The 23,512-nt window shown below is 44.7% G+C and overlaps 1 protein-coding gene across 3 annotated transcripts in view; it reads left to right on the forward strand.

The window, feature by feature from the left end:
- Nucleotides 1-19,233, forward strand: part of TNXB (tenascin XB) — a 54,777-nt gene extending 35,544 nt beyond the window's left edge. For all 3 annotated transcript variants that reach the window (XM_069944239.1, XM_069944242.1, XM_069944240.1), the window contains 13 exons: nucleotides 16-318; nucleotides 431-730; nucleotides 1,783-1,905; nucleotides 1,990-2,127; nucleotides 2,228-2,347; nucleotides 3,106-3,249; nucleotides 3,377-3,507; nucleotides 3,760-3,892; nucleotides 12,808-12,959; nucleotides 13,077-13,173; nucleotides 13,807-13,968; nucleotides 15,126-15,289; nucleotides 18,274-19,233. In XM_069944239.1, coding sequence (XP_069800340.1) covers nucleotides 16-318; nucleotides 431-730; nucleotides 1,783-1,905; nucleotides 1,990-2,127; nucleotides 2,228-2,347; nucleotides 3,106-3,249; nucleotides 3,377-3,507; nucleotides 3,760-3,892; nucleotides 12,808-12,959; nucleotides 13,077-13,173; nucleotides 13,807-13,968; nucleotides 15,126-15,289; nucleotides 18,274-18,372 — 2,066 coding nt within the window. In that variant the 3' untranslated portion in view covers nucleotides 18,373-19,233. The remainder of the gene's footprint in view (nucleotides 1-15; nucleotides 319-430; nucleotides 731-1,782; nucleotides 1,906-1,989; nucleotides 2,128-2,227; nucleotides 2,348-3,105; nucleotides 3,250-3,376; nucleotides 3,508-3,759; nucleotides 3,893-12,807; nucleotides 12,960-13,076; nucleotides 13,174-13,806; nucleotides 13,969-15,125; nucleotides 15,290-18,273) is intronic.
- Nucleotides 19,234-23,512: the final 4,279 nt, after the last annotated feature.

Genomic DNA, 23,512 nt, shown 5'->3' on the forward strand with positions numbered 1-23,512 from the left:
CTAATCTCTTCACAGTACCAAGGAATGTCGCTCCCTCGGCCACCTCCCTTTTGGAGCCTCGCTTGGTTGATCTGGTGGCATCCGATGTGACCCAGGAAACCATAACCCTATCATGGAGAGTGGAAGGAAATGTTCTCTTTGATTCCATTATAGTTCAGTGTCGGGATCCTGATGGTAGAATCAGGGAGATTGAGATTGCAGGAGAGGACACCAGCACTATAGTCCAGGGACTCCTTCCAGCTAGCAGATATGAATGCAATGTCTATGGTCTAAGAGGGGAGAAGAGAGGCATGCCCTTATCCATAGAGGTGACTACAGGTAAGCAGTCTGTACTTATTATACATCGACAGATAAAGTTCTAGTTCTAATTATTATTATTGTACATCTTAAACCCCCTTTTGATATTAATTTTTTCCCCCCTAATTTCCAGCTAGAATTCTTGAAAGACAGGGTCCTCCTACCTACAGTGACCTTTACCTCTCTCCACATGGGCCACATGCCATTGATGTGTCCTGGGAGGCTCCAGAAGGTGCATTTGACTCTTTCATTGTCCAATACTCCATCCAAGGACAAGAAGAGTCTTCAAATACAATAAGAGTTGAGGGCACTAAGCGGGCCGTCCTCATCTCTGGTCTACAACCAGACACTGTCTACACTGTTAAATTACATCGCATTGTAAAGGGAGAAGAAGACAGCAGTCTTGAAGGCACTGGGAAGACAGGCCCTCTAGGTAATATAAAAAAAAAATCACCATTTTTTAAAGGGCTTGTCTAGATAAAAAACACTATCTTCATAAACTCTAATAGGGAACTCAGAGTAAGTATCTGTTCAGGATTTTCATCTCTTGGCCAGAGTGGAGAGTTATTACAGAGTGCCTCGCTTTCTGGAGGACCTGTCCTGTCCTGCATTACACAGACGAACCATCACTGTAAATAATTGCTGTGTAATAATTAATTTGCCCAGTGGTGGCACTGCAGGGAAAATTACTAACACTCTCAACACTTATTGTACTTAAAAGTAACATTTAGAGATGGGTGAACCTTCCCAAGTTTGTTTCGGGAGAGTTTACCCCAATGAGATCCACTCCATCAGATTTGAATCAGATTTGACAACTTATTTAGATTTGTACAGGAGCAGTAATCCTTTGACAGGTGTCCCTGCTCCTGTACTTGAATTCCTGAAGCCAATCCTGAAAAATTAGGTTCTGGACAAATAGATTTATTCAGCTCTAGTGATATTAATTGGAAATTCACAGATTTGTATGTTGATAAAAAAAATCTTTTTACTTTTATAGGAAATAAATTATTTTATTAGGCTACGCTTAAAGGAGAAGGGGGGGTTGGGCTAGGGGTGTGCAAACATAGTAAAGAAAGTATATTTACCCGATCAGGTGCCTGCGCAGCACTGAGTCCTGCTCCTGGACCCAGCTGGCAGTCTTTTTAGCTCCCCTGCAGCTACGTCACGACCTGGCTGATGGGTGCCCCACTTAGCCAGTCAGTGACTAGGATTGGACACCGCTGTAGTGACTTATTGGCAGAGCGGGCTAAATCCCACCCGTTTGTGATGTGTCAGCCAAGTCGTGAGGTACACGGAACCCGGGAGAAGATGACATCTGGTGGGGTACAGAAGCCTGTTGATGCGGCACCAATACAGGCATGGCGGCCAGTAAGCATACTGTCTTAAAGGATCAATGCTTTGAGCTTTTTGGATTTTTTTTTCACGGATAAACTATGAGATATTTAGTTATTTACATTTATTGAACTTTTGCTTCTGTTGTTCTAGATTTGGAACCCCCAAGGTCACTTCGATTTTCAAACATCGGGGAGACCTCAGCTGTTACTAGTTGGGACTCGCCAAACCCTGAAACAACCACATTCAAAGTGTCCTATCAACTGGCCGATGGAGGTAGTCTAAAATACTGAATATTATATTAAAGGTTAAGATATAAAAAACTGGGTTTACCTTCTAATGTATTACCAAATATTTTAGGAGAGCCTGAGAGCATCAGTGTTGTTGGAACCACCACCCCACTGAAACGCCTCATCCCGGGAACCCACTATGAGGTCACTGTGGTCTCTGTGCGGGGATTTGAGGAAAGTCAGCCCCTGACCGACTTCTTTACCACAGGTAACGTTTATGAAACTTAGTTGCTGCCTATAAACTTTCGCCTATGTTACAGTACATAAACAAGTCCAAAAGTACTCTAATTCAGAGTTCTCTATCTCAGCTGGTGGTGGCCCCCGGTCTTTGCGAGCCCATGATGTCACCGAAGTGTCGGCTCTTATGCGGTGGGAAGCTCCTACGGGACCTGTGGATAGATATATGGTCACTTACAGAGCAGAAAACAGTAAGACAAGTCCTGTTTGGCAGGATATAGAATGGATTATTACTATTAACTTCAAAATGTAGACGATTACTTCATCTCTTTAATATTTCCTTATATTCTATGCATGCTAGTCTTCTTCTCTGTGAGGACCACCTCTCTAGAAGACCATTTTGGCTCAGCAGTTTTGCCACCAATGATATATTGAGTGTTTACATTAGTGCAGAGAAAAAAAAAATTGGCACTCACCAATAACTTTTGTGGTTAATTTATTTGTTCATCACACGACACTGGTAACATGCTATATAAGACAAAGAGCAACAGGGGCGCTCCACCAGGCTACGGCCGTTTCACGCTGATGCGCTTCCTCTGGCCAATGAGTTTGGCCAGAGGAAGCGCGTCAGCGTGAAGCGGCTGTAGCCTAGTGGAGTGGCTGTTGTTTTTTGTCTAATATAGCACGTTACCGGTGTCATGTAATGCATGAATAAATTAACCACAAAAGTTATTGGTGAGTGCCGTTCATCTGTTTTTTTTATCTGCACTAATTTGAATTGATACCTACTGAATTGGAACAGAGCACCACTAACAGGTTAACCGGTATATGCAGTGAATCAAGCTAATTGCTCACCTTGCCCTATGGTAGCGGCAGTGCCGGGATTCTACCCACTTTGCATCAGTGATATATTGCGTGTTGTCATAATGTGCCATTAATGGTCTACGCCCGTCTTTGATTGTAGACCATCTTGGTCCTATCTAACCCAACTCATTCTTCTTTCCTGCAGTCCCCTTGGTCACAGTACCAGTTAGCGGTGATAAGACCGAGCTTCTTCTGACTGGTTTACATCCTCATACTGAATACTTTGTCAGTGTGCAAAGTTCACATGGATCCATGACCAGCGCGCCAACATCCACATCTTTTATCACTAGTGAGTGGAACTCATGTCTTCTCTCTCGTTGATCGGTTTCTTGGGTTTGAAGACCCTTTGAGGCCCTGGTTTGGCCATATATATTGGAATTTATGATCTCATTGATGGGACTTTCATTTATATACAGGTGCAGACACTCCACGAGACCTCACAGCCAGTCAGATCACGGCTCGCAGTGCACTGCTTACGTGGAAAGCTCCAGATGCCATGCCTGATGGGTATCTGCTGACCTATCAAACACCAGAGGGTGACGTTAAGGTAGGGTATCAAAATAATAGAGATACATCTGAGACTGTTTCCAGCCAATTCAAGTTAATGCAAATATTGGAACTGGTCCTAAAGCATGCAACAGATCCATAGACCCTTATATACCTCACAGTGGCCTAAACTGTGACATTTTTCCATTACAGGTATATTGTTATATGAGGATTACATGTTACCCATCATTTAATTTTGGTATGCTTTCCTATATCTGTATGCACTGGTGTCAGACATCTTTGAATCTTTCAGGAGATCCGTCTGTTGCCTCACCTCTCCTCCTTCACACTGAGCCAACTTAATCCAACTACTCAGTATCGAGTCCAACTCAAGGCTCTACAAAGCGGAACCAGCTCTGCTCCCATCTCAACCTCCTTTACCACAGGTAAGTGACAGGTCAGGGGCCTAGATCTACAGCAATGTAAAAAAGAAATGTTGTGCAAGGATGTAGCAGATGGTCAGGTCAGTAGGAGACATTTAGCTTTGGTGGTCATTATCCTTCTGATAGGAAACTGGAAGCAACAAACATATAGAGATACACTGCTAGAGTTCTAGGCAGCTGCTTGGCTGTGCTGAGACTTCCTGCTGTGAGAGAGACACGGAGCAGCCTCAGTTCTTGGCTACAGAGATGCACACATGGCCGTAGAGATCTGATGGATGGCATTCTTCTATGAGAGAGACTCCGAAGTGCATGACCCGAGGGAAGCTTTCCATGGTCCTATATATTTTATTTATAATCAGAGGGAACCTGTTACCTCCTACACCTACTGACTTCTATATTGGGAGTAGATTTAAAGCAATGGTGCCCCTGGATCTTCTATTTGGCTTAACTAGTGACTTAAAAACTCTGGTACAATATTCACACTAAAGTGGTGCCCTACAATGACAAGTGGATGCTTTACCACCAGCTGATGTGATTTAAAAAGGCAAAGGCCGTCTAAGAAAAAGGTCTTTATGGTTTCTTAAAGGGGCAGTTTAGTGAAAATCTCTTTTTAAGGATTTGATGAGGAAGAATAATCCCATCCACCTCTATCATATTTGACATGTTGCTTTATATAGGTTTATATAGGTTCTGTTCCATGCAGCCCCTGTTAAACAATTATCGGGCCGTGATCTAGCAGATCGGCGCTCGTTTACATTTATTGTCGGGCCTTCATCGGCCCGTGTAATACTACCCTTAGTCATCACACTTGGGAGATCTGCTCTACTGTCTGCTTTTTGTTACGGAGGGTAGAAACATTCTCACTGGAAACAGTTTCCCTGAAGTGCCCAGCTGGGGGAATACAAGGGATTTTGCAAAGGTGGAGGAAAGATTTGCGATAATACTAGCTTAGTACGTACAAAAGTACCCTGTTTCCCCGAAAAGAAGACATCTCCTGAAAATAGGACCTAGTAGAGGTTTTGCTGAGTTGCTAGATATAAGGCCTCCCCCGAAAGTAAGACATAGCAAAGTTTATGCCCGCCAAAAAGAACACCAGGGCATACAGCTGGGATTCTTTCTAGCCTGCCGCCGCTGTCTCCTACATTCACCGTCCGTTGCAGAGCAGTTGCATCAAGAGGCCCGTCACCTGCCGCCATCCCCATTGTCCCCTAGTGCCAGATGTAGAGCTGCACACAGTCTTCCATTATCCTTTCACCTGCCACGTTACCATACGCTGTCCCTGCTGTGCTGTACGAGTCTGATGTGGTGAGGTCCCCTGGGCCCAGAAGCCGCCATACCGTACACTCTGTCCCTGGAAAAAAAGACATTCCCTGAAAATAAGACCTAGCACATCTTTAGGAGCAAAAATTAATAATAAGAAACAGTCATTTTTCTGGGGGAAGCACAGTATTTAATGAAACACACACATATCCAAACAGTGTCAGACTGGGGTATCTGGGGCCCACCAGAGGAAATGAAGAACTAGTAAAAAACAACATCAGTCAATATTAGTGCAGGTTCTGAAGCTGGGGGCCCACCGGAGGATTCCCCAGTCCTCTGGTGGGCCATTCCGGCACTGTATACGAACAGTACCAGACATAAACTGTGAACCATACACTTTCCATTTCTGCTAGACACTGGGCACAGCAGGACAGGACTTAGCCAGCCATCAGTGATGTATAGATACAGGAGCTGTGGAAAAGCTTCCCCCATCTCCCCTCCTCTCCCCACTGTTATTTTAGCCCTGTTACCCCCTGTTATCTCCCACCCACTATGTGTACACCCTGGGGACCAAGAGGGGATTTATGAATGTTGGTCCATGGCCAAAGAACTGCATAAGTTACAGCTGCTATCGGAGCAGTTTTATAGCAAGGGCCACACATACATGATGTATCCTGGATAAACAGAAGAAGCACTGACTGGATCTATTGGTGATCTAAGAATTTAATAATTCAAATTAATGCCAAAAGTTTGTCAAAATACTAACTTAATGTCGGTGTCCACAAACACTGTAAACTCCTCACATATAGAAAACACATGGCGGGGGAGCGAAGATGTCCTTTATTTATTGCTCCAAGAACTGAAATGTTTGCGAGAGATTGAAGCTTCATTAAAAACAAAAAAACACAAAAAACAAACAACTAATTTCTTCCTAATTAAAATGTTTATGAAAAGAGATGAGGGAGATTTCGGCAAGTTCGTTCATCTCTGTTTTTGAAGAAGGAAACATAAATATTTAGGTCAAAAGGGAAAGTCCTTGGTCATAAAAGAGGAATGTAAGTTATCAGTAAGAGAAACGGGAATAAAATCCTTCCACCCCAAAAAATTGTAGTGGAGCCAGGGTCACTGTATTATTTAGATACATTTGTATTATAATATTATTGTATATACAAGAATATAACTACTATAATACCGCCCTGTAGGTAGGGCCACCATGCTGAGCTCTGTCAGTGAGGATGAATAGCATTGTGCTCATGGTACATGGTGTTTCAGTCTCTGCTTGTAAATCTCTGGGTTGCAGCTGGAGTTCTTCCGCTATAATTCTGCTCGCACGGTTCGCTCGGTGTCATCTGCTTGTTCAGCTAATTATTTTTGACAAACAGGAAAATGTCTATAAGAATATCATATTCCTGGCGTCTGCTCTTAGAAGTTTTGGGGGAATCAGTCCAAAGTGTATGACATCTGATCTGTATCATCCCTGTCACGGCAGCAGAACTGTGCTGACAAAGCCGCCGCCGCCGCTGCTTCCAGGGGACTTTCTGAAGACTAATGATGTTCTCCAGTATGGCCTATGCTGCAGTGTACACAATGGGACTAATGGTAGGGAAAGGGTGGGGGGGGGGGTGTTAATTCCCTAAATCTTGAATTGTTTATTGCACGTGATTTTTAAAAATTTAGGGGGATTTCTGTGAAATACTTTATCATTATGAATGGGACCCTGATAATTTCCCCCTGATAATAAGATAATACAGGGATAATGAGCACAATGATGTCATAGTATAGGGATAATGCAGCTTCAAAGGACTTACAAGTCCTATAAACACTCCTGGTCTCGAGTAGAGTTGATCGAATCTCAGGAAATCCTACGTTCGATCGAACTCGAACACTCACGAACCTGCCGCCTTTGATTGCTGAAGCCTTCCCAGTCCGTGCTGATGGAGGAGAGTGCCCGGGTACCACCTGGAATTCTGGGATTCAGCCGAGGTAAAAGTCTGAATCCCAGAATTCCAGGCGGTACCGGACAGTCTCCTCCTTCCCTACAGACCAGAAAGGCTTCAGCAATCAAATGGCGCAGGTTCGTGAATGTTCGAGTTCGATCGAACGTAGGATTTCCTGAGGTTCCATCAACACTAGTCTCGAGTCCTATATCCAGAAAGGCATTGTGTATCGCGGCCTTAGGATTCTGATCACTCCTAATGTAACTCTCATTCAAAGGATCAGGAATTCATCAAAAGCTGGGAGAGCCTCCTTACAGACAGCTCACTACGTTTGATGAATTATCTCCTCACCTTTGAAGAACTTATTTTCAAAAAATTAACCAACAACTCGACAAAGAAATCTAAGAGATCCAGAAGTCTTCTCAGAACATTTCGAATTTACAAAGTCAGAAAAAGGGGATCAAAGAGAGAAAACATAGGGGGAGATTTATCAAACATGGTGTAAAGTGAAACTGGCTCAGTTGCCCCTAGCAACCAATCAGATTCTACCTTTCATTTTCCAAAGAGTCTGTGAGGAATGAAAGGTGGAATCTGGTTGGTTGCTAGGGGCGACTGAGCCAGTTTCACTGTACACCATGTTTGATAAATCTCCCCCATAGAGTTTGAATCTGGAGCTGTCTATAACTTCAAATGAGGCCAAAAAAGGCCAAACCGCCCAAACCGAGTTTGATATCTCGGAATCTGAGAATAGCAGCAATACTGCGCATGACCAAAGGTTCCCTAAACGATATCAGCCAGCACAAAAATCGACAAAATTAAATTTAGAATTAAATTTGTTTAGTCTGGAGAAGAGACGTTTAAGGGGAGACATGATTAATTTATTTAAATATATAAATGGCCCCTACAAGAAATATGGGGAAAAGATGTTCCAGGTAAAACCCCCTCAAAGGACAAGGGGGCACTGCCTCCACCCGGAGAGACAAGGGGGCACGGCCTCCGCCTGGAGAGACAAGAGGGCGCTGCCTCCGCCTGGAGAGACAAGAGGGCGCTGCCTCCGCCTGGAGAGACAAGGGGGTGCTGCCTCCGCCTGGAGAGACAAGGGGGCGCGGCCTCTGCCTGGAGAGACAAGGGGGCGCTGCCTCCGCCTGGAGAGACAAGGGGGCGCTGCCTCCGCCTGGAGAGACAAGGGGCCGCGGCCTCCGCCTGGAGACACAAGGGGGCTCGGCCTCCGCCTGGAGAGACAAGGGGGCACGGCCTCCGCCTGGAGAAAAAAAGGTTCAATCTTCGGAGGCGACAAGCCTTCTTTACCATGAGAACTGTGAATCTGTGGAACAGTCACCACAGGATCTGGTCACAGCAAAAACAGTAGAGGGCTTCAAAACAGGGCTAGACAAGTTCTTAGAGCAAAATAATATAAATGCATATGTATAGAACTTATCATCCCTCCCCCGTCCCTGTATCCATCCCCTCCTTGGTTGAACTTGAAGGACATGTGTCTTTTTTCAACCGTATTAACTATGTAAAAAATTCAAACGCATCATGGGGAAATGATACTAGATGCAATCCATCCTCACAGCCATCATTCCAACCCTCTTCATACTAACCCAATGTAATAACCCCACAAGTAGCTACCACAGCAGTTCAACAAGCCCCAATAAGTCCTTGAACGAGCAGATAGGCAATGGACATATCACAAAACCTGAATGTGAATGGTTCAAATACAAATGCACCAAATATCCCACCAATTTTTTTAGGGATGAAACCACCGGCCTAAATCAGGGATTAGAGAGCCCCGATGATGAATTACAAATGATCAGCCTATTGTCCCTCTCCCTTGTCACCAAGCAATTGGCACTCTCTTTTGCACCCACCCCAGATTTTGATGAGCTAAAGACGTTAATCTCTTTGCACCCAAATTGATATTGCACAAATACCATCTTATAAGGGCCTCTAATATACGTCAAAGGGAAGAAGAAGAAGTGATTAGAGATCTTGAGCCCTTGGAAATGGATAACATCATAGGCTCCCTTTAAAGGAGACCTGTCACCCCCCGTGCCGGGGAGACAGGCTCCCGACCCCCTGTTAGATCCCCCTATACTTACGTGATCCCGCGGGGTCCCGCTTCCTGATGTGGTCGGGTCACGGAGATTTCAGCGCCCGAAGCCCGGCGCGCGCGCTGAGAGATGAGTCCGATGCCCATAGTACTGTCACAGTACTGGGATAATACACAGTGGTGTCACAGTACAGGGATAGTACACACAGTGATGTCACAGTAAAGGGATAATACAGTGATGTCACAGTACAGGGGGGATATTATACACAGTGATGTCACAGTACAGGGATAATACACACAGTGATGTCACAGTACAGGGATAATATACAGTGATGTCACAGTACAGGGATAATATACAGTGATGTCACAGTACAGGGATAATACACAGTGGTGTCACAGTACAGGGATAATAAACACAGTGATGTCACAGTACAGGGATAATACACATTGATGTAACAGTACAAGGATAATACACAGTGATGGCACAGTACAGGGATAATACACAGTGGTGTCACAGTACAGGGAGAATACACACAGTGATGTCACAGTACAGGGATAATACACAGTGGTGTCACAGTACAGGGAGAATACACACAGTGATGTCACAGGACAGGGATAATACACACAGTGATGTCACAGTACAGGGATAATATACAGTGATGTCACAGGATAATACACAGTGATGTCACAGTACAGGGATAATACACACAGTGATGTCACAGTACAGGGATAATACACACAGTGATGTCACAGTACAGAGATAATACACACAGTGATGTCACAGTATTAAAGCGACTCTGTACCCACAATCTGACCCCCCCCCCCAAACCACTTGTACCTTCAGATAGCTGCTTTTAATCCAAGATCTGTCCTGGGGTCCGTTCGGCAGGTGATGCAGTTATTGTCATAAAAACAACTTTTAATTCAGCAGCGCTGTGTCTAACGGCCGGGGCTTACATTTGTATATGCATTAGGCTGGCACACCCTCTCTGTCCTTCCTCCCCACCCTCCTCAGCATTAGGAATGCTCCAGGCAGATTGCTTCCTATTCCCCACCTGTGTGTATAATGAACATGGGCTGGATCGTTAATACACCTGTGCAAAGCTCAAACAGCAGTAAATGTTCCTGAATCATTCCTAATGCTGAGGAGGTTGGGGAGGAAGGACGGAGAGGTGGTGCCAGCCTAATGCATATACAAATGTAAGCCCCGGCCGTTAGACACAGCGCTGCCGGATTAAAAATTGTTTTTATGACAATCACTGCATCCCCTGCCGAACGGACCCCAGGACAGATCTTGGATTAAAAGCAGCTATCCGAAGGTACAAGGGGTTTGGGGGGTCAGATTGTGGGTACGGAGTCACTTTAAGATTGTGGACTCTATGATATCATAGCAGAGGGAAAACTCACCTGTTGAAGTAAAATGTCATTGTGGACTTAGACCCTATCGAGGCTGCTTTGCCCACTATCCTGGTAGTTACACCCAATAGTCTTGCTTTGTGCAATGTTTTACAGCTGGGGTAGTAAAAAAAAATGACAAGTAAAATGGCAATTAATCAAAATGAATAGGGAGGCTGATATATATAGCAGAGCCATGTGCGGTACCATATGTTGGACAGATGCTCTGATAGTGTCATTCAGTGGAAGAGGACAGGATTTTTTTTTTTCTAAATTTGTTTGGAAAGTATTGGAGAGCCCTTACACAGCTCAACAGGATGCTCTATGTAGCTGCAATGCGGCCCATGTGCCCGAGGTCTTAAAGGGGTACTCCAGTGAATACATTTCTTTCCTTCAGTTATAAATATATAACTTTGTAAAATAAAGCAAACCTGCTCTATATGGCAGCAATCAGATACAAGGGATTCTGGAATTGTCATTGCAACTCTAAGTGACTACAGTATAACTGGAATACCAGACGCGGCCCATGGACAAGTGCCTTGAGAAACAGTACAAGAAATGAGGAGCCTCTTGGCTCTGTGTGTTCTCGAGGATCGAAACTGCAGCCAGTGGGATGATGACATTATTAGGTGAGGGATACTGAGCAACGTGTACAGTAAGGGAATAAGCTTCTAGATCTTGCTAGAGAAGAGGTCCATGGTGCAACGATTGCTGAGGGCACCGAAGAAGAATAAAAAGACTAGAAAACGTGGCCTGATCCCAATGCTCATGGACGTGCCAGAACACCTCACGTGGTCCGCTATCTAGTAAGGTCTGCTGAACACTACTTGTTACTCATTCTGTACACCACCCTTATAATTTCTAGTAACCAGTGTGATCGAGGAAGGATGTTTGTTTCCTTGGACAAAAGCAAAAAATAAATCATCAAACATCTAATAATGGAGTAGATGCGGCCACGCTCAGATGGATGGATGACTGCAGAGAGCTCTGGGGGAAGGACGGGGAGTTATATCCAAAAGCTCAGTCATTGAGGATGCCATTCACATAAGTCAGGCTGAAGGTCTGAGCCATGCTAGGCGGGTCTCTGAAGTCCGTCCCCAGGGGTCCCTGAATCAGAATAAAAGATTGCCGCAAATCTCGTCCAAGTCGTGTGGAGGGTTCACTATGCAGGTGCGGAGTTCTTTTAATAATGTAAAAGATAAACATTGTATCCGAGAAAGTCAGTACAGACAGTACTAAGAACATACAAGACACGGCCTAGTCATATACAGAATATAAAATATGGGGGCAGTCATAAATCTTATTCCCTCAATGTAGATTTTTCCATAAATATACAATATTAGGCCATGTGCAGACTACGTAAGAGACCGGCCGTTCTGTGACCTGGCCGGGTCACGAAACAGCCGATCTCTAAAAAGATCATCCTGGCCGGTGCTGCAGTACCGGTCGGATGATCTTTGCAGCCGCAGAGTTCCGATGCGGGCGCATCCATGCGAGGCCACATCTGAACTCCCCACTGCACACTATGGAGCGAGTGGCCCGAGCGGCTTGCTTCTTTGTGTACACTCACAGGGTTTTCTGTGGCCGCTATTTACTGAATAGCGGCCGCAGAAAACTGACATGTCAGTTTTCTACAGCGCCGTGAGAGATTCCACAGAAGACAAGGCAACGTATATTTTCGTAAAAACTATGGCCGTTGTTGCCGATTGCAACAATGGCCGTTCTTTTACGAAAATATACATTGTGTGAACATAGCCTTACTATGTAGTTGTTAAGTAAGCACAATGGTGGTCGGCCAACAGTTATCTCTCCCGTCCTCCCCATACACAGGAACATTCGGAGTGGCCGTACTTCCCCGTTCTTTATGGGGGGAGTAAGCTCTGTTGGTGGTGTATCTCTGTGAGAACAAAGGGGTCAGGCAGTGAGATTCTATCACGTCAGACACTGGCATCATCTGTCAGTGGAGTCTCGGGAAGCCCCCATATATATTTACTAATGACCGAATCGGGAGGCCCCAATATATTTATACTGATGACCAAATCTGAGTATAAAGTGTATGGGGACCTGAAGAGCTGCAGATCTGTGCTGCCCCTCTCTCTCTCCCTCCCTCTTGTCCCCTATTTACTATATTACATTAGATGGATTTCCTTGTACCTGAGGAGGTTCCTGACATGTACAACCGGGAAAAAGGACACACTAAATGGGGAGGATGATCACTATATATATATATACATCAACCACTTTTAAGAAACCTTTGTCTATTCCAACTTTAGGTCGTTTGAGGTTCCCATATCCCCGGGACTGCTGGGAGCAGAGGATGAATGGAGAAGTTCAGAACGGCACCTTTACCATCTATCTAGGGGGAGACAGGGAAAAAATGTTGACGGTGTTCTGTGACATGGAGTCTGATGGAGGTGGATGGATGGTAAGTATAGCACATATATAAAGGTGAACCCATCTGTACTCTTATTATATATATATATATATATATATATATATATATATATATATATATATATATACTCTTACATCCTTTCTTTAGGTCTTCCAGAGAAGAGTGGACGGGCGCACAGACTTCTACCGCGATTGGAATGATTATAGGAAGGGATTTGGTAACATGACCGCTGAGTTTTGGCTGGGTAAGTGATGAGTTATACATGGGATAGACCCCAATACTACTAAGCTAACGTTTTTGTCTCTCTTACTTCTTATTTACTCTAGTATTTCCGTGTTTGAGAGGGGATCCATGACTTTCTGTTGTCATTTATTAATGTGTGATCAGTGGGGGTTTCTATCTCCAGGAATCCCACCGATTGGCAGAATGAAGGGGCTGGGCTGCAGTACTAGGCACAGCCACATTCATATGTATGGCACTGTACTCCAGTGAACACCTGCTGGTCAGACAGGTTATACATTGATGGCCTATCCTAAGGATAAGCCATCCATCACTCATTGCAGCCCATAGAAACTGATTTAAAGATTAGGAAGAAAATTTTTGGTCAAAAATTTTGGTAAGGATCTGATTGTTTATGGTATTTCTCGCTTCACCCTTCTTTAATTTCAGTGTGAAAATTCTTAGATGTATGTTAGATTTACGGGCACCAGGTGGGTTGTGTGGGATGGAGACAGAGTTCTCCTCTCCTACACAAGTGATTCTACAATCTTGAATCCAAAACCTAACCTGAGATGGTTTAGGTACTTATATATGACCAAACCAAGTGGACCCGTCTCTTCCTTGATGTTCATGTATCGTCTGTTCTTCACTTTGGCAGGTAACACTGCTCTTCACCAGATCTCCTCTTCGGGCTCCTATGAGCTTCGGGTGGATCTCCGGGCTGGAGCCGAGTCGGCCTTTGCTGTGTATGATGATTTCCGTGTGGAGTCAGAAGACAACAACTTCAGGCTGAGGCTCGGACAGTACAGAGGAAACGCAGGTAAGGAGGACAATAAAGATCTTTGGGATTATATCATGGAGACCTTATTGGTTACATCTAGTGAAATTTAGAAGGTTTCAACAGAAGTTGCAGATGCCAACTTTTTACCTATTGTCCATTCTTTACGTGGCTCATGGGGATCCTGGAAATGCTAACGGAATTGTCTATGGATAGTGCATAGAAATGAGCAAACCATGGATGGAGCCTATAGCTGTAGCCATATTTTCCAGGCAGTCCTTGGGCTGCATCCATCTTTTCTAGCCACCAGGAGTCAAGTGCAGAGCGTTGGGGAGTTTGCAAACCCAAACCTACTCTTAGTTAGCTCATTCCTAATAGAAAACACATATAAGTTAGATCGGCTGAACCCAGTAGGGCCATCTGACTGTCAAATGTTTATTAGGACCAACCCAACAGCTCCACAACAGGTGATGTTGAGGAGAGTAGGAACAGGCATGTTGCATTTTAACTGTCTGATCCTTTCAATCTTGGGGAAATAAGCCACCACCAGAAGAGTCTCTCCATACGTAGTGAAGCATTCATGTATAATGGGGTGTATGGCAGATATAGTTGTAAGCTAACAGCTATTAACGGTGTATAACTCTCCTTATCATGTCTCAGAGTTAATATAGACCTCAGAGTTGACTTCAAACAAATACAGGGCCCAGCCCTAAACCAGACCCCCGAAGCTAATACAGACCCCCTAAACTTATAAATTAAATCAGACCCCTTACACTAATGTAAACCCCAGACTAGACCTCCAAAACTGAATGAATACAGATCACAAAGCAGACCTTCTAAGTAAATATATACCCTAAATACATAGAGACCCATATACACGACCCTCTAGAAAATACTGAGCCCACGACCCATAAATAAATACAAACCATTAGACCCCCTACACAAATACAGACTTGAGCCCCTAAAGTAATGCAGATCCCAGACCAGACTCTACGGATACTCACCTTTCCCTGTTTCTACAGTCCCACCAGCCCACCCACAGATGATGACAAAGGCAACGTCCATGAATTGCTCCCCCTCCTTCTCTATGAGCCCTGAGCTAATACCGGCTCTCATATATTGTGCGGTATATAGAACCTGTATAAGATAGGTGACTGATCAAAGAGTGGACACTGACATACTTATCATATTATTTTTAGGAGACTCGATGAGTTACCACAACAATATGATCTTCTCTACACGTGACCGAGACGCACAGAAGAGGATCCTACCATGTGCTATGTCCTATAGGGGAGCATGGTGGTACAGGAACTGTCACTACGCCAATCTCAATGGGTTATACAACAACAACAAAGACCATCAGGTGAGTGACTAAAGTCATGTTCATCCCCTTCAGGAGATGGGATCAAGAACCTTATTTTTAGACTATTTCTCAATATATAAACAGTTTGTTCCTGTATTGTTCTTTGCAATGGCGATGTGTTTGGATCCGCCCTGTGTCTACAAGAACATCGTGTAGCTGTCAGGATCTGGAGCGCCGGAGAAATTATTTACTATATATACAAATACTTATTACTTTACAATAAACAGATAAATGAACTAATAGCGGAATCCAATTCATAAGTGGCATCTGCTATTGCTGCGAGGGTTGTGGAGTGTGTAAAGGCACACAGTGAGGCTTTTCCTATGATGTAATATGTTTTATAGTCAGAGTTCAAATACATAAAGTAACCTAATAGATATCAATATGCAATGTGGAATTACCCACTGACAATGTGATTAAAACATCAAACATGTCAACATCAATCTTGATGGTTCTCAGATGGGGCACAAAAGCTTAATGGTTACACTTAGAGATAAGAGCAACTCAAACATGCTCGAGTCCGATTGTTCAGCATGCTCGAGCCCCATCGTTCAGCATGCTCGAGTCCCATCATTCAGCATGCTCGAGTCCTATCATTCAGCATGCTCGAGCCCCATCGTTAAGCATGCTCGAGTCCCATCATTCAGCATGCTCGAGTCCCATCATTCAGCATGCTCGAGTCCCATCATTCAGCATGCTCGAGTCCCATCATTCAGCATGCTCAAGTCCCATCATTCAGCATGTTCGAGTCCCATCGTTCAGCATGCTCGAATCCCATCATTCAGCAAGTTTGCATCCAATCCATCAGCATGCTTGAGTCCAATGTTTCAGCATGCTCGACTCCCATCATTCAACATGCTCAAGTCCAGTCGTTCAGCATTCTTGAATCCCATCGTTCAGCATGCTCGAGTCCAATCCTTTAGCATGCTCGAGTCCAATTGTTCAGCATGCTCAAGTCCAATCCTTCAGCATGCTCGAGTCCAATTCTTCAGCATGCTTGAGTCCCATCGTTCAGCATGCTCGAATCCCATTGTTTAGCATGCTCGAGTCCCATCGTTCAGCATGCTCGAGTCCCATCGTTCAGCATGCTCAAGTCCCATCGTTCAGCATGCTCAAGTCCCATCATTCAGCAAGTTCCCATCCAATCCATCAGCATGCTTGAGTCCAATGTTTCAGCATGCTCAAATCCCATCGTTCAGCATGCTCGACTCCCATCGTTCAACATGCTCAAGTCCAGTCGTTGTTCAGCATTCTCGAATCCCATCGTTCAGCATGCTCGAGTACAATCCTTTAGCATGCTCGAGTACAATTGTTCAGCATGCTCAAGTCCAGTCCTTCAGCATGCTCGAGTCCAATTCTTCAGCATGCTTGAGTCCCATCGTTCAGCATGCTCGAGTCCAATTGTTTAGCTTGCTTGAATCCCATCGTTCAGCTTGCTCGAGTCCCATCGTTCAGCATGCTCGAGTCCCATCGTTCAGCATGCTCGAGTCCCATCGTTCAGCATGCTCGAGTCCCATCGTTCAGCATGCTCGAGTCCCATCGTTCAGCATGCTCGAGTCCCATCGTTCATCGTGCTCGAGTCCAATCTTTCAGCATTCTCGCATCCCATCGTTCAGCATGCTCGAAGCCAATTGTTTAGCATGCTCGAGTCCATCATTCAGCATGCTCGAGTTTAATCCTTCAGCATGCTCAAGTCCCATTGTTCAGCATTCTCGAGTCCAATCCTTCAGCATGCTTGAGTCCCATTGTTCAGCATTCTCGAATCCCATCGTTCAGCATGCTCGATTCCAATTGTTCAGCATGCTGAAGTCCGATTGTTCAGCATACTCAAGGTGCACTTATCTCTAGTTACATTCACACTGAGTGGCAACATTGCTTAAACATTTCTGGAATCAAATGATAACAGGGGTATTCAACAGTATTGAAGCTGGTTCTTTTTTCTGTACCCTTCACAGGAGCCCCTCTCATTACTGTATTACTTTACACAGGTCTACACCAGTTCCACACTTCCCACGGTTTATCTGGTCTCCCATTCTTTGACAATCTGCTCTCATCTATCCTCAACACTGCTTTCCTCCAATATAATGTACAGAAGGTTATTTTCCTTTGCTGGCACCAATGGGCCTCTCGAAGACCTGCCTAAAGTACTGTTAAGAGAGTAGTCTCAAATTTTGGAACCCTACTCTCATGGATTCTCACTCTCACCCCAACAATCCACTGGGTACAGCAAACTGCTCTCAGGATTGTCCCAACAGGCCATACCCCAGACACCAATCTCTAGAACACACCTCAGACCAAACAATTCACAGAACTGTATTGCCCTTTAGGGAAACCAGACTTTGTTGTTGTAATCTATTGGTCCAGTAGGACAGGGAGACAGCCCCTACCTAAAGCCTCTCCCAAGGTAAGGCACATCACCACTTACCTGCACAAGTCCCCCATATGGAGCCGACTTTATTTCTATGTTTCCAGATGACACTGACAGTACACTGAGCCTACAGCTTTGGTGGGGGCCGTACAGAACACTTTAAGCTACCCAACTCCTTTGTGAGTCTCGAACCCTCAGATTACTAGTAGTCACTCAACTCACTGTCTACTGTAACACTACCGTAAGCTCCCGTAAAGGTGAAGAAGCCAAACCCCTAGCCTTTAAAGACTCACTCCACACACAACAGAAGACCCACGTTACCTCCTGTGTAGGCAAGCCTTTCCCAGGCCTCAGTTCCCCAAAGATGTTCTTAATGGCATGAAGAAAGATTTTCCAGGACGTAATGCCCCAAGTCAGACCATGTAATGACGCTTTGTAGACTATGTTAGTTGATGGATGGTTTTCCTGGTGTGTCTCATTCTTTTGGTCTACTTCCAAGGTCCCATGGGGCTACTTAAAAAATGACTATACATACTAACCAATTTTATATGCAATATCCCTCGGCCTATTCCATTTAATCATGGAAAATGTAATAAATCTTTTCTTTATTCTTTAGGGTGTAAATTGGAAAACTTGGAAAGGTTTTGAGTTCTCCATTCCCTTCACCGAGATGAAAATGCGCCCTCGAGGAGTGGGCAACAGGCGCCGACTCTAGAGCTACGACCTTCTCTGGAACCACTCAACTGAAAACTGGAAGCAATGTGACACCTCCTGCAACCTTAACGTAAAATCCATCCTTCCAGAAAACTCCAGACCTTTCAGAATCTGACTGGCTTTATCATTGAACTCGATATACATATTATACTATTGGAAATAAATAAATTTAGGAACAATTCTTGCAGGAAGGAGAAATCTGCAATCGTAGGAATATAGAAAAGAAGAACAATGGAGTACAGGAGAGGGTGCCTCATGATCTATTACCCGAGTGCAGACCCTCCGTCGGAGAGGGGAGTCCTGCACAGGTTCTTGCCACCCGGTAACAAAGGGGATGGGACCAACCAGGGCGGGTCCCTCCTCTGTAAGGGTCCCATTGTAGTTACATGCACAAGGACTACGGAGGATGGGGTGGTAAATGCCATAGTAATGAGTAAAGAGCATCTAAGTTATATGAGAAAACAATACTAAGCTAAATGGTGAGAAGAAAAAGTCCAGATATTTTGGATGTATATAGATGTAAATGCAATAGTTCTAGAATAAAAAAAATGATGAGAAAAAATACGAGGATAGACGAGCACAATTGTCATCGGGAAACCTGTGGACAGGGTTGTAACCTTCATGATGAGGTCTGAGATAAGAGGTACGTGTCACAGCGTCAATGAGAAAATGGTGGCCGGAGTAGGGCCCTGGTTCTACCCTATAACGGCCATCAATATATATAAATAGATATATATATATAGCAAAATGGATACACTGTCTATTTTTATAAAAGCACAGCATTGGAGAAATCTTACAGGAGGCAAGAGATGGTGAAAGTCTGTTCTGCAAACCGCTTCAAATAAAATCTGATGGGACATGATGGCGATGAAGTCTTGTGTGTGATGTGGCTGTGAAACCTAGATGTGTACTGTGACTGACAGCTACTCGGGTGTGATGGAGCCAAATGCCAAATGGAAAAAAGTGAGAAATATATAATCGAAAAAAAAGTGACAAATATATGAGAAGCAGAGCGATACAGTATTAAAGGAGAACTCCAGGCTGTGGTGACGTGCCAGGCCCGCTCAGCCAGTCAGTGGTCATATTGGGGTCCCGCCTCGGCCACCGACTGAGCGGGCCTAACACCTCACGTCCCAGTTCCCCACTCAGACCTAGAAGCATCCAGGACCGGGGGGGCTGGAGCTGCGGGATACCGCCACTGGTGCGGGGGAGGCAGGGGATGTTAGGTCTTTCATCCTTCTACTCCCAAGCACTTTGCCAAATCCAAATCCCAACCTGGAGTTCTCCTTTAAAACAGAGAACAGAGAAGACATGCATCCCACTATCTATAACTATCATCTCTACAGGTTGTAGGAAGAGGAAACATCGTTTTTTTTCCTGAGGAGGAGAAAACAGTACAGCATAAGGGTATGGGCATGGCAAAAAACGTGCAGCAGCTAGAATTAGATCAGATTTGACAGTATGTACAGGAACACGGACTTCTTATCACCAGCAGGAGTCCCTGTACCTGTACACTGAGCATTGAGGTATACATTGTATGCCTCACCGCTCAATTAACATTCACTTATCTGGATGCAAAACGCCAGACCCAGCAAATATATTGAATTTATGTGGCAATGCATACAGCATCGCAACTTACCTCCAGGCAGCCACTCATTGCTGGGTCATATGTGCTGTTAACTGAGCGGTGAGGCATACAGTGTTTGCTTCTGTGGTATACACAAGGAGGATAGGTGGAGTAATCAGAGCAACTGAGGGTAGGAGTTCCTTAAGTCTATGTAGCTTTGTGGGTGGCTGACCCTGTGGAGCCGCGTTGCTTTGTTTGGTCTGCCCAAGATGAAAGTTATAACATTATTCAGACACTCACGTTAATAAGTGCAATTGAACAGTCAGGATAAGCTTGTAAAAAGGTTACTGACAATCTCTGTGCAGTAATCCAAAAAATGACTTCTCTTAAAGTTGGACTTTGGGTTTGCTATAATTGGTTGTAGTCCAGGAAAAAGGATTGAACCTGGAAGACTCCTCCCTCAGACCACACCTCTAAGAGAAGCTGTCTGAGAGAAGGTAATGTGACCAAGATTCCATATATCCTTAGACGTGTGATCCACTAGTTGTGGTAACAGAGTTATGTTTACCCTTGCACATTGAATACCCCAGTGTACGCAGCGTTAGCGGTGTGAATACATAGTGCCACACAGTCATCCAGGGAACAGTTCTTTATTATTATCACTTGGTTTTTTTACCCTGCCCTCTCCTTTCCACAAAACAAAATCATTGATCATTCCATCTTAAAACACAGCTGCATCGAATTATCCAGTAAGCCATAAACAGAGGCTGAGTCATCCATTAACACAGATGCGGGAAGAGTGAAAGTGTCACTACATTACAATGAGGTCCAAGTATCCTTATACAGCAAAGTACACGCCGGACCAGGAGTAAGAGCCCCCCACCCCGTCCCCTGTCCAACGCGATAAACAGAAACAAACTCCAAAAATAAAGACACTCCATCAAATGACTGAAGACGACTCCACATCGAAGATTAATCACCAACTAATCACCATTCACGGTAAACAGCCCACCCAGCTATAACCAGGACGATGGGATCATGTATTCCAGGTCTTATGGCAGATGGCTGGGTATATTGTATAATAAGGGCAAGGGCTCGTATATATGAGCACATGAGTAGGCCTGGCTATCTTCTGTTCTTGTACTTCAATTTCCACCTCACCTGGATGGATTGATCTCTATATAGAGCCCGCGATGAGAGTAAAGCGGACATACACTATAGATATACTGTTGGGCGAACACTCTTGTAGCCCACAGCTTTCTCCCCCAATCCCCTCCATACAGTACTGTGCAAAAGTTTTAGGTGTAGAAAAAGAAGCTTTCAAAAATAGAATAAATTAACAAAATGCAAAGTAAATGAAAGTAGAAAAATGTAAATCAGGTGACTATATGGCATGAGCGCCCATTGCCTTCAGCATCCATTCTTATTGGTCACTTGCACACAGTGCATGAAGGGGCCCAGCAGGGAGGTTGTTCTATCATCTTAGAGAAATAATCACAGAATCGGTCATCTGAGACAGAGATCAGGGTTCTGCAGCCATATCATCACTTCCAGGACGTCTCCTTCTTCTTCACATTGAAGACATGGCTTAGTGACACCGCTGGATGTCTGGGGTCGTTGTCCTGCTGCACAATAAAACTTTGGAGCCAGATGCCTCTCCTAGAGACATCTTATTTTGCAGGTCTTGTATTCACACCTGCCTAAAACGTTTACACAGTAGTCGGATGAAGGTTCATGTATTCTCAGAGGGAAGATGGAAGAAGGCTGTTGCAGGACTCCTCTGGCAGTCGACTGGAGAACATGTCCAATAATTTGTTTTCAGGGTAGGGTCGGGAGGCCCCCATACACACAGATACTAAGTCGGGCTCTTGGAAATTCAGCCATCACCTATCTAATAGGGATAGTAGCCTCACCAGCCAATCCATGATGGTGCGAGGGCTTTACCAGTCAATCCATGATGGTGCGAGGCCTTTACCAGCCAATCCATGATGGTGCCAGGCCTCACCATCCAATCCATGATGGTGCGAGGGCCTCATCAGTGAATACATATAACTGTGCAGCTAACGTATAACCCCCAGTAGAGCCAACTAAATATTACTGCGCACTGCACATAATACCCCCAAGAAACGCTGAATACCACAGTACAGCACAAAATATTCATCAAACAAACACCACAGTGCAGCATAAAAATATCTCCCCCCGAGAGCTCTAAATACCGCTATGAAGTGTGGCACCAAATACATACTACAACTGACCCATCACCAAAAGACACATGTTCGATCAGTTTTGCCTATTACTCAATAGTGTTCATCCAAAGGAAGGCAAAAAACCCCCCAAAAACTCATAAGCCAATTGTCATGATTTTAGGGAGAAAAATGTCTTTTTGACTCCAAATCTAAAACACAGATGTACGTGGCACTGTCTGTCAGGACAAAGTCTTTTCTTTTTATTAAGACTTGGACTTATAGAGACAGCAGCTAAGCTCTGATGGGACACAAAGTGGGATAGACCGCAAGTCTAGTGTGTACTACACGTCTGTATGGAGCGAGCCCTGCAGCCCTCACCGCCTCCTGTACTCCCGGTAATGAACCCGCAAACCCATGTCCTGTCACATGGCTGCCCCCCTCCAATTATACTGTTTACTAATAGGTCAGAGAGCCATTTACCTTTGGCTGGAGCTGCTTGCTTATTGGTCAGCCAGGTTGCTGCGCTATTACTGCAGCAGTCTACCATTGGCTGTGAACAAGGCACCTTGTTATTGGCCATGTTTCCCTGCACCTAAGACTACTCATGCCTTATCAGGGTAAGAGGGTACGCAGGCCCTTTATTGGCTGGTCGGAAACGTCATTGGGGATTGTTGGCCTGTGTTAAAGGTATGATTAGCTGACAAAGAAAAAATGGCTCCCTGCTAGTCGGTTGCACACCTTTCCATCTAAACAGCAATGCGCAGGTAAAGTTGAGGGTAATTGTCTAGATAATCAATATGAAACAATTATTACAATGAGAGTAGAAGTACCCGCAGAAGGTTTCTCTGTGGCTTTAATAATTATAAAAATGGTTTTAAACCTGTTACACCTCAGATTAATGCCGAAGACACCTCGAAGGTCCTGCCCTTGTGAAGAGTCAATGAGGTGTATCAGGACACTGGAGACCCCCGTGGCTGCAACACCTGGAAAAAACCCTTAGAGGGGTTGTCCGGGAAGCCTAAGTCCGGGAAGCCTTCTGCTCCACGGTGCTCACTACCTGAGATTCTACATCTCGGAAGTAAGCCTGTCGAGACATGGAAGGGTGGGGTTAAGTCCAAATCATCAGGTGCGGGCAAAGCACACAAACGATCCAATAATCATTCATTAGGCCTGGCTGCTCTGCAGACCGATCAGTGAGATTTGCTGCCTACAGTGGCCGTGTGATCGCGTTGCACGCACACTTGCATTCACTAATTTTATCTTCTTGTCTCTTCCTGCCAAAGATGGGAACAGAACTCGGCTCGGGGAAGAAGGGAAATGTTCTCAGAGGACATTTTTGGGCTTGTTTCCCTTGTCCCTGGCTGGCCTCCAATCACATTTTTGGCATT

The sequence above is a fragment of the Dendropsophus ebraccatus genome, chromosome 10 (assembly GCF_027789765.1).
Source record: "Dendropsophus ebraccatus isolate aDenEbr1 chromosome 10, aDenEbr1.pat, whole genome shotgun sequence".
NCBI lineage: Eukaryota > Metazoa > Chordata > Amphibia > Anura > Hylidae > Dendropsophus > Dendropsophus ebraccatus.